The 19059-nt window shown below is 35.8% G+C and overlaps 1 protein-coding gene across 1 annotated transcript in view; it reads left to right on the plus strand.

The window, feature by feature from the left end:
* The window catches only part of LOC143433640 (zwei Ig domain protein zig-8), a 278892-nt gene that overhangs the window by 35626 nt on the left and 224207 nt on the right, over positions 1-19059 (plus strand). The window contains exon 4 of the mRNA XM_076911081.1: positions 9337-9550. Coding sequence (XP_076767196.1) covers positions 9337-9550 — 214 coding nt within the window. The remainder of the gene's footprint in view (positions 1-9336; positions 9551-19059) is intronic.

Genomic DNA, 19059 nt, shown 5'->3' on the forward strand with positions numbered 1-19059 from the left:
CATATACATCTTGGGCTTACGGTTTCGTAATTGCTTATCCGCGCACGCACGTCACCGACGCATTAATTATTTTGGCGAATTGCCGGATGTTGAAAGATGATGAAAGCCTTGTTAAAATTACGAATGTTAGAGCTTGGACTTTAGTTGTGAGTTCAGAAACACGAATTGAACTTGGAGGCTGTGTTCGATGGAATTGAGCTTACTTGTGTTCTTATTGGCATCGAGAATAGGATTGCATCCTCGAAACTAAATTTTTACTTTTATTATCTATTTATTATCTTATATTTTATTTTTATTGTTTGTTCATTCTACTCGAATACTTGTTTATTGTTTGTTACTTCCTATACTTCGATGTTGTTTTTGTACCTGTGCCAGGTGTCGTCGTGTTAATTTCAGAACCGTTGCTGGTGTCGTCAATGCGGTGCTACTTCCCTATTCGATGAACGAAGTTTCGCTGCAGTTTGTCAATAAGAGCCGGGAGCTAATTAAAGTTTCTCGAACAGCATCCGATGGGTGGATTATCTCGTGGAAGCGGGATCTCATTTCTATTCGTTTTCAGCTGTTAACTTTACATACACCGAGCACGAATGCAATAATCCGTATAACTATATTAAAATGCATATTTACAACTTTTGAACGCGCACTAAATACCATGCTTTTTCGTTGCATTCAGAGTACCATGTTTTGGTACTGTTTCCGTTGGAAAGTAAAAATTCTACATACTAATTCTACTGTCGTTAATGTGTGGCAATAACGTGATAGCTATGCGTTTTTCTGTTATAGGAGAAGTTACGTGTGTAACATTGACGCTTAATATTTAGTTTTGTGTTAATGTATACTTTACAATTCTGTTTCGCTTTTACATTTCGATGGTATTTAATTATATGGATATGCGATGCGCATCGTCTAACTTCACCAACATAAGCTATCGAATTAAATTTCATTAACTTTGGCCAGTCTGGATTGTGCGAGGAGTCCTACTTCAGCGCACAGTAACGAATAAAAAATGTTTCGTTTAAAACTAGCAGGCTCAAATTTAGGAAAATGAGCGTTGATTATTAACCTATTGATACTATCGATACGTTCACATTTCTTTCACACGCACAATCGTCAAACGAACGAAAATAAATTTCCTGTATCGTCACTAAACGAGAGATATTGCATCTTCTGCAATATCTACTAATTTCACGTCTCCGTCGGTAGACGAGTACGTCGCGAGTACGCCGCTAAAAATTCTTCGTTCTTCCGAGAATCTTTCGCCGTGATATCTCAGCTGTACCGATATATACTGTACGTAGTAATCGATAACTCTTCCTTTTTTCCCCAGTCCGCTTAGCAGACGTGAGAGCACTACTCATTTCGAGAGGCGGGTCTGGTCCAGGTTCTAGCCGTGGCAGAGATCGATACGATCGGTCCGATTCGCTCGAATTTTAGCGCGGGATATAGCGCGTTCCATCGGATCTGTATCCTCCTTAGCGAAATCGCAGCTCGGTCTATCGGCTGCGTTTTCCGAGCAGTCGTTCGAACTTTCCGTCGATCACGCGTTTTAAACTGCTGATTCAACAGCCGGCGATTTATCTCGGACACTGCAACGACAGGCAAACATTATTACGACTCGTTATATGGGCAGTTGCAGCTCTCCCTGGCGGCAATCCCGCTACCAGCGTTTCCAGCGTTGTATTCCGTTTCCCTCTTCGCATAGCAGGGGACTAGTGTTAACATCATATTACAATATAGCAACATTTTTTTTATTAATATAACGAATTAATTTTTTTATTAATTCAACGAATCCGAAATTTGTTGTGATGATTATTTTGAAAATTCGAGCCTTCTAATCAATTGTGAACAAGCAAGTAACAGTAATTATTACATAATTTGCAACAATTAGTTCATTGAATTAACATATACTGTATAGTATAATATGGTGATTGACAGTGAGAGATAATAACAGTTTATTATAATATATACACTATGTTTTGACTGTTTTCATTGTCAGTATTGTAATATGTATATCTGTCCATATCTTTATCCTTTCACTTATTTAGTGGTTAATTCCAATTGTAATTCAAAGTGTTTCATTGCTTGGAAAGAAAAAAGTAAGCACTGGCGAATTGAAGCAATAGAATATAAGATATATGTTCAACTCGCTAAAGTTAGCTTTGACGCAAGTAAAAATATAAGTAACGTTTCACGGCTATCAACTATTTGTTGGTTTTAAGTAAAAAGTCGCAAAGTAGTTTCGAAATTCTCAGTTTGATTAATTTTGATCGATCAATCTGTCCTGGCGTACCGAACGCAATAGCAATACAATATGCTAATTCGATGATAACTTCGCGTCGCTACTTATGAAGTATTATATAATACTCTCTGATCATTACTCGGAGCTTTTATTCTTGACCAGAGATTCACTCTAATTAACTAACAACTTCTGTAAGGCAAAGAATTTTAATTATTCGTGGAAGAAGATTCTTATCATACAAAGATATTACAAAGTTATTTCATTATTTTTAATAAGTGACCAGCAAAAAAAGTCAGAAATTTTTTATTCTAAAATATGCGTTTAAGACCTTCTAATTTTTTCTTTTTCCCTTTCTAATTTTATTATTAATTATGCTTCGCATATGTCAGATATTTAAATATCATTTCGTTTAATCAGACAAATCAATTTTTGTTAGCAATTAATTTTAAGGGTTACGAAATAAACAATAATTCATTTCTTAGTTTCACGTTTGGTGTTAATCACATTTAAAGAGCGAAGTTTTATGAGCAGGCCATATTTTGTATTCAACCTTTGCATCCTTGATTAAAAATCTGTTCTTCTCTTGCAGTGCTCATAAAACGCTATCGATCAAACAACCTATACGTACTTCGTATCGACGCGGAATTAGACTGGTGCACGTCCTTAGTTTTATTTGCAAACTTCTTCTAAAACAATAGAATTCGGAGTTGTTCTGTCACAGCATCGACCGTTTAGCTGGCGACAAATAAATGACACGATGCTAGTACGATTGTTGTGCGATAATGAACTGTGTATTTTATTGACTGTTGTGTGTGTATATACATCTAAGTTTCTATCGACCTACAGTGCTGGACAAAAGTATTGGCACAGCATGATTGTTATGATAAAAATGCTTATAACTATGAAACAAATTGTTAAAAAGGAAAAATTTGTTTACACGTTTATTTATTTATTATTCTAGATTATTATTTAACAGAAACAGTAATATAAATAAAGTGATATGCGAAATAATAACAAAAACATATTTATTGAGCGTTTTAAGCATGGACAAAAGTATTGGCACATTATACAAAATTTAGTGTAGTTGTATCTCTCCGAAAAAAATCCGATTGTCACTTGATGGTATAGGTAGGGGATTCCCTGATAGTCATTTTTTCTAACAGTCATCCTTAAGTTCAGTCGATTAGCAACATAGGAAATATAACAAGCAACAATGTCAAGAAGAGGGAAAGAAACTACAAGTGAAGAGAGAAAAATAATATTAAATTTGCACAAAATGCGAAAATCTTATAGTGAAATAGCAAAAAGTGTTAATAGAAGTCGATTCACTATTAGAAGTGTCGTAAAACGATTTGAGAATCAATCAGATTTCAAAAGTAGGAATCGAAGTGGACGTCCCTCAAAGTTAACAGTTAGAGAAAAACGGAAAATTGTAAAGGAAGTGAAAATAAATTGTAAATTAAACTCATCACAACTTAGAGCAAAGTTAAATGAAGAAAATAAAAAAGAAGTAAGTTCGAAAACTATACGGAGAGTGTTAAAAGATGCGGGATATTCTGCGTGTGTCGCAAGAAGGAAACCATACATATCCAAGAAGAATCGGAAGATGAGAAAAGAATTTGCAAAAGAATTTATAAAAAAGGATCCCACATTCTGGAATAACGTATTATTTTCAGATGAAACTAAATTTAATATATTTAAATCAGATGGCAGAGTATTAGTTTGGAGAAAGCCAAATACGGAAATGGATCCACAACATTTACAAGCCACTGTGAAACATGGAGGAGGTGGAGTCATGGTATGGGGTTCCATTGCAGCGTCTGGGGTTGGCGAATTAGTATTCATAGATGAGATTATGGACAAATATGTATATTTAAATATATTAAAGGAAAATTTATTTAAAAGTGCTAATAAATTAAATCTCCCGCGTGATTTTTATTTTCAACAAGACCATGATCCAAAACATACTGCCTATATTGTACGACAATGGATCGTTTACAATACCGCACATACATTAAATACCCCACCCCAGAGTCCAGACATGAATCCCATCGAACATGTTTGGAATGAATTAGAAAAAAAAATTAGAAAATATAATATAACAAACAAAAACCAATTAAAAGCTATTATTTTACAAGAATGGAACAATATAGAGCCGGATTTTACAAAAAAATTGGTAACTTCAATGCCAAAACGATTGAAGGAAGTTATCATGAGGAATGGAGGGCCAACCAAATATTAATTTTTAATTTCTAAGTACTTTCAATCATTTGTGCCAATACTTTTGTCCATGCTTAAAACGCTCAATAAATATGTTTTTGTTATTATTTCGCATATCACTTTATTTATATTACTGTTTCTGTTAAATAATAATCTAGAATAATAAATAAATAAACGTGTAAACAAATTTTTCCTTTTTAACAATTTGTTTCATAGTTATAAGCATTTTTATCATAACAATCATGCTGTGCCAATACTTTTGTCCAGCACTGTATGTATACATACAATTCTTGACGATTATTTGTGAAACTATGTGTGTTTAATGCTAGAGATTGTTAACAATCTTAACCTTACAATAACCTTATAACCTGTTAACCTTCGACTATACAATAGTAAGCAATAAACGAAGGAAATCAACTAAAACGATAAACTAAACCTTGACTCGGAACGGTGGTTTTTTGGGTATTACTGCTGCTATGGACATTTACAAAAATAACATTCGGAGAAAGGGTGGCGGTTGATATCTACCTGGTATAACATTAGCGGACACCGATGGATCTTCCTCTTAGTGTTTTACGACTCGACTCGAGAAGAGTTACTTTTTCTTTTGTAATTTCCACGTTAGCTATCTTGACCGCGTACTACTTTTTATTTTGTTGTAGCAAAATTCGTGATTCCTGCAGTTGGAAGATTATTTTTATCAAACAACGCAGTGAAAATGATTGGATAATGCTTGATGTCCGGTGTGATGAATTTTTTACCGATTTTCGTCGTATTGCTTTGAATATTGCAATGCAACAAATAAATATTGATATTCGGAAATGCATTATTGATTTCGAGTGCTTGCTCCCTCTTTTTTTGCTTTAATTCATGCAAGCGTACATGCATGAAATATTCAAATATCGTTTTGATCACTGCCCAGTCGAAAACGGGATATTGAAATTACTCTGTATTTGAAGAATCGAACGGACAAAAACTATTAGACTTGCGATATACAATACGGAATGCAAAATGTATAGTAGCATTGAAAATATTTAGAACTGTTGGATATTTGTAACGATATTTATCAAAGTATACGCCTGGTCATTAGTTTAGCAAACATCGTAATAAAAGAAATAGAAGGAATTATAAATTGCTTACAAGAATTACTGGAGTAAAGAAGAACAGAATTTGGTAAAAAGGTAAAACAGTGGTCTTGCACTTTTGTCAGTAGTTCCATTAATTTACACTGTAATTTTAAACGATTAAATAAGTCTGAACAGCGTGAAAGTAACGTATTAAAGTAATGCAATTCTTATGAAATAGAAAAGAATAGTCGTCAGTTTAAAATGGCAAATTTAATTGCTTAAAGCATTCAACTGGATAATGAATTATGCATTACTGCATTACTGCATATGCATACATACTCATATATTTTTTACAAGGGAGTAAACGTAATAGAGTTAACGTAGTAAGTAATACGTAGAGTAATAGAGTAAACGTAAGAACGTTATAGAGTTGGATAAGTAAGAGTAAAATTGCAACTTTTTAATTTGGCTATAAACATTGTATAATACGCAACAATTTCTGTCATAAGTTTCTGTTAATAAAAGTTAAATGAAATTGATTTGTATGTGTGAGATACATACATATGAATATTATATTCTGTAACTATATGTATGCGTAGATATACAGGGTGAGCCAGTTGACAGTGTCACTTAGATTTTTTGATATTCCGTTTTCTATTGGTAATCTTTAGTAAAATAAGTAATTTACGAGTTAAATCAGTTTCAAGAACTATCACTGCCAATGAAAAGCTAAACGAATAAACAATTTTAAACATCGTTATCCCTCCAGTTATCAGAAATTTTTTACAACTTATGTATCACATGTATCATCAAATTTACAACAAATACGTCGCAAACGAGATTAGACCCATCAATATTTACCCTCTGACGAATATCAGCTGCTGTCTGACGAACTTTACGCTTAGCAGCTGGTGGGCGAGCGTCACGGAACAGTACATCGGACTTCTGAATTAACAACTATCGCCAGTATTTAATCGCGATATAACCGGAGAGTGGTCGAGCGGTCGAGCGCAGACGAAACGGGACAAATGTTGCATAGCCGTCCGACATCCACTGTTCCTAAGATGTAATTATTCACTGCTGAGTCGTTTATAATAATGACAAATGACTGTAGCTGCCCGTTCAACCTGTCCTTTGTGTCTCGCCCATTCAGCCGGTGCAGCGCCTCGAAATCGCCGTCCCGGTCCGACGATCCCGTCGCGCCTAACGATTCTTTAACTCCTTCGAACTCTGGAGAACACCGAATGCAGTCACTGTATTCAATTTTATCGGCGGAATCTCGTATCAGCGAGACGTTTCGTTCCATCGTTAGCTTGGAATGATCCCAGCTACCCCGCGGCTGTAACGGATTAATTCCTGAACGGTTTATAAGGGATTATTGATAACAATGCGGCGTAACGACGTCGATCTCGACGGAGGATGTTGTTGAATCTTGTTTCTGTCGAACTGCAATTTCTCCCGGGAGGAGAAAGTGGATGTGCAAGATTAGGCGGTGTATACGTCGATATTTAAAATTATTGTTAATGAATCTTTATTAAATGAGCTACGTGTTATCGTCATGTAACATGTTACTAATTATTGGTTCATTTGTTACTTATACATGTTTAGTAAAGTTTGACGGTATTAATTGCGTTACTGCTTGCTACAATTTTATTAGTTAAACATTGCATTACTTTATTGAAATATTATAGCATCGTTCGGCTGTGGAATATATAATTATCTTTTAATATTATTAGTAAACTGCTAATTTAATTATTGGTTAAAAATGTTTTGCGATAAGTACAACTCATGATTAATGTATAACTATTAGCAGATATTTAAAAAATGTCAACCTCTTTCCCATGAAGGTGTATACTTTTTTTAAATAAAACTTGCAAGGCTCGAAGTTCTGCTCTCAAAAAGGATGTCCAATTGAGCAATAAATAAATTTGATTTTCAGAAGTCGGGATGGGTTAATGACGATGGCGTCGTAAATGATGGTTCTAACCTAACTAATAAATAAGATCAAAATATTATGTCCATGGCGAAGATCGCGAAGCAAAACAAGACATTGTACAGACTCTGTTTTGGTCACGGATACCTTATCCGTGGTGTCGCATAAACGACATTGCGACGCGAGATATCTCGTCCGTAGAACTGTATTAATGACATTGTGGTTGCCAGATACGCATCTCGTTTGCAGGATTGCATTAACGACATCCTGAATGCGAAATATATCGGCTATGATAGCGAAAGGGTTATCTGGACGTGACAGAACCAGGTTTATATCTTATTACATTTGTGTGTCATGACAATATACTGGCTTTCATTTGTAAATTGTTTGTAGAGCTCAAGCGTGTTCTATTATAGGGAATGATGGACGTTATTTTTTTATTAATCTTTCCGTTAATTATACGGTATTATCAGAAGTAAAACTGTTTTTAAAGAAACAAAATTATTATTCAACATGCTATCCGAATAAATTGGAGGAAATTGTCAAAATTAAATAAACTCGCTAGTTTTATATATTGTTACATCGTGTCAGAATTATTTATCCAAAATATTCAATTTTTATGCGACGTTAAGTAATTAATCTCTAACGAACAGCAATCTATCCAGAATCATACAATTGCTACAATTAGAGACTTTGTTCTTTCGAAGATGATCTTTTCCGTTCCTGATACGTTTTATGAGAAAAATCTCTGACTTTGCTCTTTCCTTCGCACGGAAAGTATAAAACGAGATCGACCTTGTTTGTGTCTGGCTTTTAGGTGGAATCCAGGATGCTTTGATATCGCAACACCTTGATCGCATAGTCGTCAACGAAGTTTTCATTCCTCGAGGGTTTTTCAGCACGCTAGCTGGTAATACCCTGCTTTCTTTGAGTCGTTTGAAGCCCAGGAAGGTGATTATCTTGGGAGGCGCACACGAGAAAGCACCACCTAGCTGGTTAAGGGGGAAGGAGAGGAAGCGGCGGGAGAGTGGGGGGGGGGGGCATCTCCTCGTCTACGGGAAGATGGTATTTGAATTCGAATATGCGATGTGTAACGTGTAGATGGACAGGACGTCCGATTTACATTAGATTTACATTGCTATAGCTTGCCTTCATATATGAGATTGATACGACGCACGGCTTTGCTGGAAATCTCTTTACCATAGAACCCCTTTCATTTTATACGAGAGGGATTTTCGCGACATGACAAAAACGTTCATATAAATAAAATATTCCAGTTAGTTTTATATTATTAGAATAGTTCTTCCGATAGGCGAAATTTATAATACAGTTTTAGGTTGAGTATTTATAAATGAAGCTCTCTTGGAGAAATACTGATTCGAACCATGATTTGGGGTGAAGTTACATCTGTGTATAATCCACTTTCAATATTCGTACATTCACGATTTTAATACCATAATAATACATATTTTGTAGGAAGAGTATGCTTTTCAAAAATGATACTTATGTGTATGTTTGAACACAAAAGTATTAACGCGTATATAGAAAAAAGAACAGAATAAGTAACAGCTACAACGATATGTTTCAAAATCATTGAGTTATAAGTTTATTTAAATTTGTTTTAAAACCGTTATGTGTATGAAACTAATTAGACACGGTTTAACATTGAAGTGATCAGCAATTCTGTAGCTGTGATCTCAAATAAATTTATTTCGTTTCACGTTTAGTTAAAGAGAGGAAGAGGGGTTATTAAAAACCGTTTTAAGCTGATATTTAGATTTCAGGATAGAAATGGCATAACTTTTTAAAAGTATTTATTCAAAAATGCTCGATTCCGAATAATATATTTTTCATCAGAATTCGTTTCCCCGTTGCAGGTGTCCTGGGTTCGCAGACGCGGCGACGAGCTACATCTGCTCACGATCGGGCTGGACACGTACGCAAGCGACTCGAGGTTCTCGTTAGCCTTTGAGAAGCCAAATGATTGGCGGTTGCTTTTGCGCTCGGCGACCGAACGAGACGGCGGGCTGTACGAGTGTCAAGTCAGCGCTCATCCCCCATTAATCAGGACTGTCCATCTGACCGTGTCAGGTGAGTAAATGTGTCTTTGTACCGTCGCGTGTATCTCCGACGGTAGCCGGAAGACCGACCGGTGCCACGGTGGTTGTCAGGGTCGAAGAGCAATGGCGGCCACCAAATTCTAAGCCGTGCCTACCAGAATATATGCCCTTTGATCTGGCGACCTTGGTGTCGACGATAAATCAACCCACCGACCACTCGTACGCGCGGTAAATGCTCCAAGTGGGACAGCGCGCGATGGATCTGCGCTAATCAACCGTAACGAGAATTTGACTGGCACCCCGGCGATTATCGGTCGCCCGGTTTTCGTCGGGGAGTCGGGATAATGGATGGTTGCGATCGCGCTCGCGTGACTCTGACACTTTCGTCGAACCACGGCGAACCGTGCGCCCTCCTGCAGCAGTGCACGCATGTGGATTTCTTTAGTTACCGGTTATTCTTTGGAATTAGGACAATGTCATTTAAATTCCAATTTTTTATTCAACAACGAATTTCGAGTATCGTTAGGTAAGCAATTAACAAGAGAAAAGTACAACGAACTAACGGTAGAAGAAGATTAAATTGTATTTGTAGCGAGTCTTGTAAAATAATAATATTTTCGCCTGATTCGTTCCCTCTTTTATACTAGTCAGATTTACTCGCACAGACATACACTTTATTGATACTTTTCCCGATTTGGCGGGGATTACACGGGCGCCATCAGCGTTGTTGGGCCCGCACCGATTTTCGCGTGTGGTACGGCAAAGCAATGTGTCTGCTACCGCACGCGGTATCGCAAAGGCACGTACGTAGTGCAGAGATAACAAATAAAATATAATTGAGAGAAGTAGAGTTGGTAAAAAGATTAGAACGTTAAAAATGTTTGCTGTAATAAAAACTACTTGCAGTCTCAGGGAGAAATAAAGAAATTCTTAAGTAAGAGAATTCTAATTCAGTGAAATAATGTAATTAATAGGGAACCATATTACGCTTATAATTTCAAACAAAAATATCACTTATTTAGAATATAATTTAATTTCCAACAATTATGCCACGAACAGAATGGCGAAAAATGTTGAAAAATTTTCCTTAAACCTTATAAGAAGTTGAATGATACAAGTCTGCAAAATATATATGTAATCTTTGGAATATAAATTGTTTCATTGGCATAACAGTACTTAAATTTTGAATTTTTGTTGAAAATATCCTAGACGTATTATACAATTTTATTACTCTGTCAAATTTGATTACTCGCTGCGAAACATCTAACAGTAGCGGCATAACAATACTCATGGGACAAAGTGCCGCGTACGTTTCGCGTTTGTCCACGGCACGGGTCGGTGATAAGGGTGTAGGCGTTATTAAATATTAAATTAGAACATTTCCAGTAACCATGAGTGTTAGTTATTACATGTGGCAGTTTCACGGACTCGCAGTAATTTCTAGCTGTATCGTTCAAATTATGATCCTTTCAGCCATAATTAAATGCGGCAAATTGAAATACCAACGATGTCCTCTTGAACACGTCCATCTCGCTGGGTGTAATTAGGATTTCCAGTGGAATCGTGATAGTTTACAAACGATTTATAAGGAATTGAAACGTAGATATTATTTGTTGCTCGATTATATTATTTTGTTAACTATTGCCCGATGAACTGAATAATAGTAAAATATGCTTATTTATTGCATACTCTCGAATTTGAGGGTTATTATAATATAACCGAATCGTTAATGTTGTATTCTAGAAAGTAGACAAAGTAAGAGCGAATACACGTTTCTAATGATAACTAAATGGAGGAAGAAAATTTATTGCTTGGTGAAAAAAGAAATTGGTAATGAATATAAATCGTAGAAGACGTTTATTAGCGCCATTCGAACGGTTAATGAGAGGAGCTGGCTCGATTCGCGAACAGTTGCATATTACGGTGTACCACAAGTTAATCTCGCCGAAGGTAACAGGGCAAAAAGCCGGCCCATTATTCTCTTAATCTAGCCTTGCAAAGTATCTCGAGAAAGTTGGTCTGTGGATACATAATCCGTGGCGTTCTACGGAACATTGTCGCTGGACCATAAATCACGAAGGCTCGCGTCGTTAGGGTCGTCCTTGTCGTGGCATAATGGCGATCTTGGAGCTGTAACGATGTCCTCGTGGCACTCACGAACCACCGCACATGCCCCCCTTAATTGGAGCCACGTCTCCTCTTTGCACCCTGCTTCCACTTTTAGCTTCTTTTTTTCACTTTGTATCTTCGCAGAAACATATTGGTTGTCCGGGAAATTGCTGGAATAACTTTCTCTAATAAATGTTGTCGCGGTATTCTCTTGGAGAATAAATTTGCAGTTTTTCAATGAAACAATTGTTTCTTTTTGCTACCTATAAAAAGACAAACAGTACTTTTAAACATAAATAATTAAACGTTTAATTTTGCATAAAAGTATGTTAAATAAATGCATAGACAAATTTTATAAATTGTGAAATATTAGAACTCTCTCACCAAGATAATTTTTCGTTATTCATCTGATTTACTATTTACCTGTGTTTACGGTGTATACATGAGTCTTCCTGCTTTCCAGGAAGATGAAGTTTATACTCAGTATTAAAGAGTAATTTTCTTGGGTTTTCAAATTCTACATCTTAAGAAGCGATTTCATAAACTTTTTAGACGAATTCTGAACATTCGTTAGTGGATTCTTGCAATGTGTTTTCAATATTATCAATTGCAATTGTGCTCAGTGTTACAATAAAAGCTAACGGTAGACGATAATATAATAATATTAGAATGTATTAACGATTATTTCAATAATTTGGTCTAGAGTAATCTAGAGAAAGTGGAAAGACGTTCATTAATATTTCAATTTCGATTCTTTGATAAATTAAATTCCACTTGTTCGTGATGAAATATAAAATATCTTGGTAAAATATTACAAAAATATTACATGTTACATTATCCCCTAAACTGTTTTCAGCGTCATCTTTACTTGTACGCTCTCAATTTTAACAAAAAGACATTTCACGCCGAAAATTAATTCAGTATACGTGATTTTACATCATAGTATAACAATCAGGCATAATAATTCGATCCAAGATTGGCATATTAATGGATACCAAATACAATAAGTAAAATTTAACGATGAATTCTCTTATGTTGTCGAAAAAGATCAATATCTCGAATCACCGTCTCTGTAAATAAAATAATATTTAGAATTGACACCAGACCACGTTTCAATCGTTGCCATAACGGCCCCGCAGCATCGATTTCGATTCGCCGTTTAATTAAATCTGTCGGGAGGACACAGTGCACGATAGCCGTTACGGAAAAATTGATGCCTGGTGGATGATTCGTTGCATAAGAAGTGAAATATGCATGAACGGTGAATCCACTCGTTCACGAAGCGAAGTCCCAAAGCGGGTCGTACGGTACACGTACAAAGGGTAGCGTATATTCGCGGCCAGATTCAGCGACGCGTGCCGCAAAAGGGTGGTTTACGATGGCGGCCAGTAAAAAGTGTTCTGTTCAACAGCGCTACGTAAGGGTGTAACGTCTTACTCCGACTCGCCCGTTAAACTTCACGTGTTCGTGGCCGAGGTTAATATCCCTTGACCCCGTTTCGCTTTCGTCTTCTTGGCTCCTTGGCCCTCGTGTTCCACCGGAGCTGTGGAAATGATCGACGCGCGAAATTACTTTTTACCATCGACACGACTCCTGGCACGATTGGATTCGTGATTTCGTTCAAGGGAGTAGGTTTTTAGGTTACGTTCCGATGCATTCTTGCAGTGGAAACGTTAATAGTGTTAGTAGGAAATTATAAACGGTATTATTTATGCTTCTGTCATCGTTGAGTACTGAAAGGGTTAATTTATACATAAATATACTTACTGCCTATAACCACGATGACTTTTCTACTATTTAAGATCTAAAGTTTAAATTTGTTAGTAAATATACTTTCGAACGTTAAGTCAGTTTTTAAATAAAGGTTCATGAATACTACACTTTTTAGTAATATTCTGTTCATCCGCTAACAATTTATTGCCCTTTTTTATACATAGTCGACTATTTTAAAGACGATATAACTATATAAATTAACTTGAATTACTAAAGCGCGTTGCTTCGGGTTATTGCAAGCGTGATGATAAGAAGAATGATAGACTCTGCCCCAGACGCGAGGATGTTAGGGTTAGGTTGGAAAATTGTATATACTGGAGGACCACCACACTATAATATAATTAGGACGATTTTATGGTACAGTTAGTCAGTATAGAGCTTCATCTTTTGTCAGGTTAAGCAGACCGGCTGCAACCAATATGTGGCACTTGAAGTAATTTCGTTTACTAGGGTTTAATCTTGCCTCAGCAATTTCGTCGAGATTACCATAAAGTCACGTTCCGAAGGGTCTTTAGAATTTCGAATATTTTTAAGATTATAAGACGCGGACCTCTAGCATTAGGGTCATCTTGACCTGGCAGAATTTCTGCGCCGCTGCCAAACTCCGCTTCCAAAATGTAACATGCTTTGGGCAAGCTGGAAGGGGATGTTTTTGGGACTGTGAAGTATTAAATTAAGAAATCTTAAGTTAAACGTAAGGTACAATAGTCGGTGAGTTATTTCACGAAACATTGGGTGGTCCTTCGAAACATCGGACTATTACCTAGTGTAATAGTCGAAGTGCGTGTAATCCGCCGACATTATACATTAGAGAAATATTTGCAGCTATACGTGCATTAATAAAAAGTATACTTAACGTTTCAACAACCAACGTAACGTGTAACGCTTCATTGAGCTAGTACTAGATCATAATTTAGGTTATCGCTAAATCTAGCAGTTACAATTAGAAAATCAAAAAAAGAAAAGTGGAAGGTGTTGCTTTTAAAGGCATTAGGCGTTTAAAGTGGATGTTTTCATAACTCGTCCGGACACACTGAAAGTACTCCTGTTTGCATAAAGCTGGCCACTCGTCTTGTCTATATTCAAATGCACACAGCTGTTTAGGGATGAGCAATGCGACACGTTTGCAACGAGAGCGTGCAATTTCCAATTTCTCGCGGTTTACGTGCGAGAACTGCCTCCTTTGCTGGCTGGCTTTTGAAACAACCGCGGAAAGAACCGCCGTAAGGCTTATTGGTCCAGACAGCAGTAAAAGAAGTCTCGTTCCTTGTGCCTTTCCCCATGTAATCGTTCATGATAAAGCTTCCACTTTCCTGTGTATTTTTCCTTCTATCATCGTACACACTCTCCTTGTAAAGAACTATCTACGTTCCTGTTCGTGGGTTATACACGTGTCTGCTGAAACTGCAAATTTAATCTTACCCCTGGCATGCGGCGAAGTCGTGTGCTTCAGATTTCATTGTTGTTTTTAGTCATTAAATTTAGTCACTTAGTCATTTAGTTACCAGACTAACACGAGTCTATTCTTTTTTAACTTATTGTCCTTGTATTCTGAGGTATGACGTGCACCTTAATATATGTATAACAGAGTCTTCGTAGAAGAATAGACTTGGACTGATTTCATTCTTTACATTTTCGGAGGCAAACTGATACGAAACCTTTATAAGATTAAAAAGTGGTTTCTTCTTTTTTTTTCTCTCTTTTTTCTTTTATTGTCAAATAAATCTAGTATCGCAAGATCAGATTCAGAAAAATGAATAATTATTTAGAATTTGTTTCTCGCTGTCGTTATTACTAGGTACAATGTTTATCGCAAACTAACTGTTGTTTTTCTTTTTTTTTTTTGTTTGTCCACTATATCGCATTACATTTCTTAAACTATTGATATTGACCACAGTCACGCATCTTTTAACGCATACGCATTTGCTTACAGCTTTCGCATCGGCTTTTTACTTATCCCTGCAGTATGTAATGTAATTGTAAACGTTGTTGTTTTCTGTTCTGTTCAAAAAAGTAATGTATATTATGAAATTAATAAAAATATAAAGTTGAGAGCATTTTAGTAATTTTAGAGCGGAAAATTGTTAATCGTGCTCGTACGAATTATGACTTTCTGTTTCTCTTTTCTATGTGGCTCACTTTTCTTCCTTATTCGTTGATATCTTTCTTTATTTAGATATTTTTAATTGATACATTGAAAAAGGAATACAAATTTTGCGCAACAAATTGTTCGTAGCCAGTACTCGTGTATCTGATATTCGCAAAAGAGTTATTCATGAAAATAGGAATTGCAGCTCATTCCTTCAGTCTTAAATTACTAAATCCTTTTAATACCTCCATTAGCATAAGCCTCGCATGCAATTGCACAACCATTCTCGATTTTAATTCGAAACGATAGGATTTACTAAACATTTGCAGGATTCCACTTGGAGAAGGATTTGATCGATGATTCCAACTATTTGTGGACGTGCTATCACGTCTGACTAGGTGTGCTGAGAAGTGACAAGTGAGATAAATGTAGCGTGCAACTTTTGATATTAACCTTTTAGCTCGTTTGTATTTTCTTTTTTTTCTATTGTATTACTAGTTGTAAATATTCGTATTATACGTACTACTGCGCTACTACATTTCAATTTTTTTTTTAGACATCGTGATAAACGAATCCCGACGTCTGACGTATTGACCGAGTTTTTTTGATCACGTTAGCTCCAATTAATGAATGCTATATGCATTTTCGACATAGCATAACAATTTCATTTGCTTTCCTTACTTTAATGATTTTAAACATAATAGTTCTGCGCGTTCGGTATCAATTATACTTAAGCAATACGTAAATTATTTTAAAAAAGGCACTATTCGTGATGACTTTGTTTACTTAATTGTTTGAACTTAACGATCATATATGTGTTAAAAGATGAATCAATGAACAAGAACTACGTGTTTAGTAATTCTTCGATACCCGGATTGTTAATTTATCGAATATAATAGAAAAGATCTCTCTTTTATATAATTGATTAACAAAAATAATTCACCTATTCTTAGTCGTACAAAGTATCTATTGTAAAGGTTCACTTATGGCGTATTTAGACGTGTCATTTTGTTTTTGTTGACAACGCGATTGATTCAAGAAAATTAAAAGTGAAATGAACCTTGTAAATTGAGGTTGAAATTCTCACCAAGTAGTATATTAATTGAAATACACGTTCGGTTAAAAGTATTCGATCAGTTTACAGTGCGTTTTTTAGACGCTGAATTTCATTGAATCAACAATATTGTTCGATTAAAGCGAACTGTGCAATATCGCTTGGTACGTACATTTAAACTTTGGAATAGGTTTCTGCGACGCGGTCACCTACACACAACAGAATGGTGTCCTAATAACATTTTGAGATGCAGTCCTTCTATTGAAAGTCGAAGAGCGTGCGAGTACATTTCCCGTGACGCGCAATTTCAGAAACTATAATGTCGAATGGTAGCACTGGTCGATTTGTGCACATCTATACGGTTATTTCTTTCGATTTTACTTTTTTGTTACTTCTTTGAAAAGCCTTAATTGCTATTATTCTGACTTGATTAGCATCTCTATTAAACTATTTCATAAATAGTATAATAGTAATACAATAACTCACTGATACTAATAACTCACTAATAAAAACAATCCCATTCGACAACGATCACAACGCACTAAAAATAACTATAAGCATACAAGACCTATACAGCATAGAAACAACCACCGAACAAAAAGAAATACAACTTCAATAAGGTAGACTGGACCAAATTCAAAAGAACAGTAACAATAGCATCTAAAAACATAAGAATCCCAACCAATAAAAACCTCACGAATACAGAAATTCACGAAGGAATAGGAGCACTAGAAACAGCAATTAAAAACTCCATAAACAAAAAAATTAAACACTTACAAAAAGAAAAAGCATAACACTAACATAACAATATCGGACGACGAAACCACCACCACCTAAATCACCTAACGACGACCTACTAAAGACTACAAAACACAAAATAAACGAAGAATTTTGAAAAATCAGCCAGCCAATCGCAACAAACCACGCACAACCCCCCCCCCCCCCCCCCCCCCCCCCACATAAACAACATATTCGGAAGAAAAAACCCCAGCTCAATAGAAACACTTCAAATAAGCGTTACAAGCAGCAAACATAGACGACTCAAAATTACAGACACTAAACTCAAAATGAACATAATAGGAGCGCGCTTCGAAAGAATACACAAACAAAATAACGCTGAAAAACAAATTTATCAATGAAACAAACAATAAAATATCTTACAGCTTCCACTCAATATATCCAATCTAATACTCAAAAAGCTACCACTAAGATACATGTACCCATACACAACGATATTTAACAACGCTCTCAACAACGGATACTTCCCTGATAAATAGAAAACGACGAAAACAATAGGTATAAAAAAAGAATAAAGGTGGAAAACAGCCTAACAACTACAGACCAATCTCAAGTCTCCTACCAAACATAAGCAAATTCTTCGAACGAATAATTCTAAAATCTATAAACAAACACACGGACGAAAACCAATTAATATCCACATACCAATTTGGATTCAAACACAAAACATCCACCATCCACGCAATAAACACTCTGACCTCACACATAAACGATGCACTAAACAAAAATCTATGCGTAAGCGCCAGTCTTCTAGACTTAGAAAAATCCTTCGACACAGTCTGGCTAGACGAACTACTATGCAAACTGCACAAACTCAAATTCCCACACCAACTGACTAAAATCATATATAACATGACACAGGGCAAAACATTCATCATATACACTCAGAATAAAAAATGGACTACAACAAGGAACAGTTACATCACCCACTCTATTCAACATTTACACAACTGTTTCCCTTAAACTATTCTCAATAAACGACGATCTAGTAATATATTCCATAAACAGAAACACCACCACAATACAAAAAACTTTACAATCTCTATTTAAAAAATAGACATCTACTTCTCAAACTGGAAACTAAAAATAAATACCAAAAAATGCGAAACCATTCTTTTCACATCCAGAATACAGGATACAAGCACAGACACAAGAAGAAAAACTGGACAAAATTCCAGTTAATAGACAAAAAGAAATCAAATACACCCATCACACGCAAAAACACAGTCAGATACTTAGGACTAACGATAGACTCCAAACTAAAATACTTCACTCGTATAGAAACACAACTGAACAAAACTAAAAACGCATTTCAAAGCCTAGCCAGACTATTTCATTCGAAACACCCAAACAAAATTGAATAAACAAGTGGAATAACATACCATTAAATACAGCAAAAATACCCAGAATAGACACACATATCATAAAACTATACAGAAACTATTATGCAAAAATAAAGAACACGCATCAGAACTATTCAAAAAACACCTATCGAACACCAATCAAATAAGAAAAGCAATGATCCCAGAATACATCCACCCGGAACTATTCTTTATACTCGACAAAAATGACCACATAACAAACACAGATAACATTCCAATAATATATCATGTACTAAGAAAAAACAACACCAAAGCCATCAACTACAGACCAACGAAAGAAACAGCCAACCGAAACAACAAACAGCTAAAATATTGCACACAAATCTCAAAGGCAG

Source organism: Xylocopa sonorina, chromosome 3, assembly GCF_050948175.1.
Source record: "Xylocopa sonorina isolate GNS202 chromosome 3, iyXylSono1_principal, whole genome shotgun sequence".
Classification (NCBI taxonomy): Eukaryota; Metazoa; Arthropoda; class Insecta; order Hymenoptera; family Apidae; genus Xylocopa; species Xylocopa sonorina.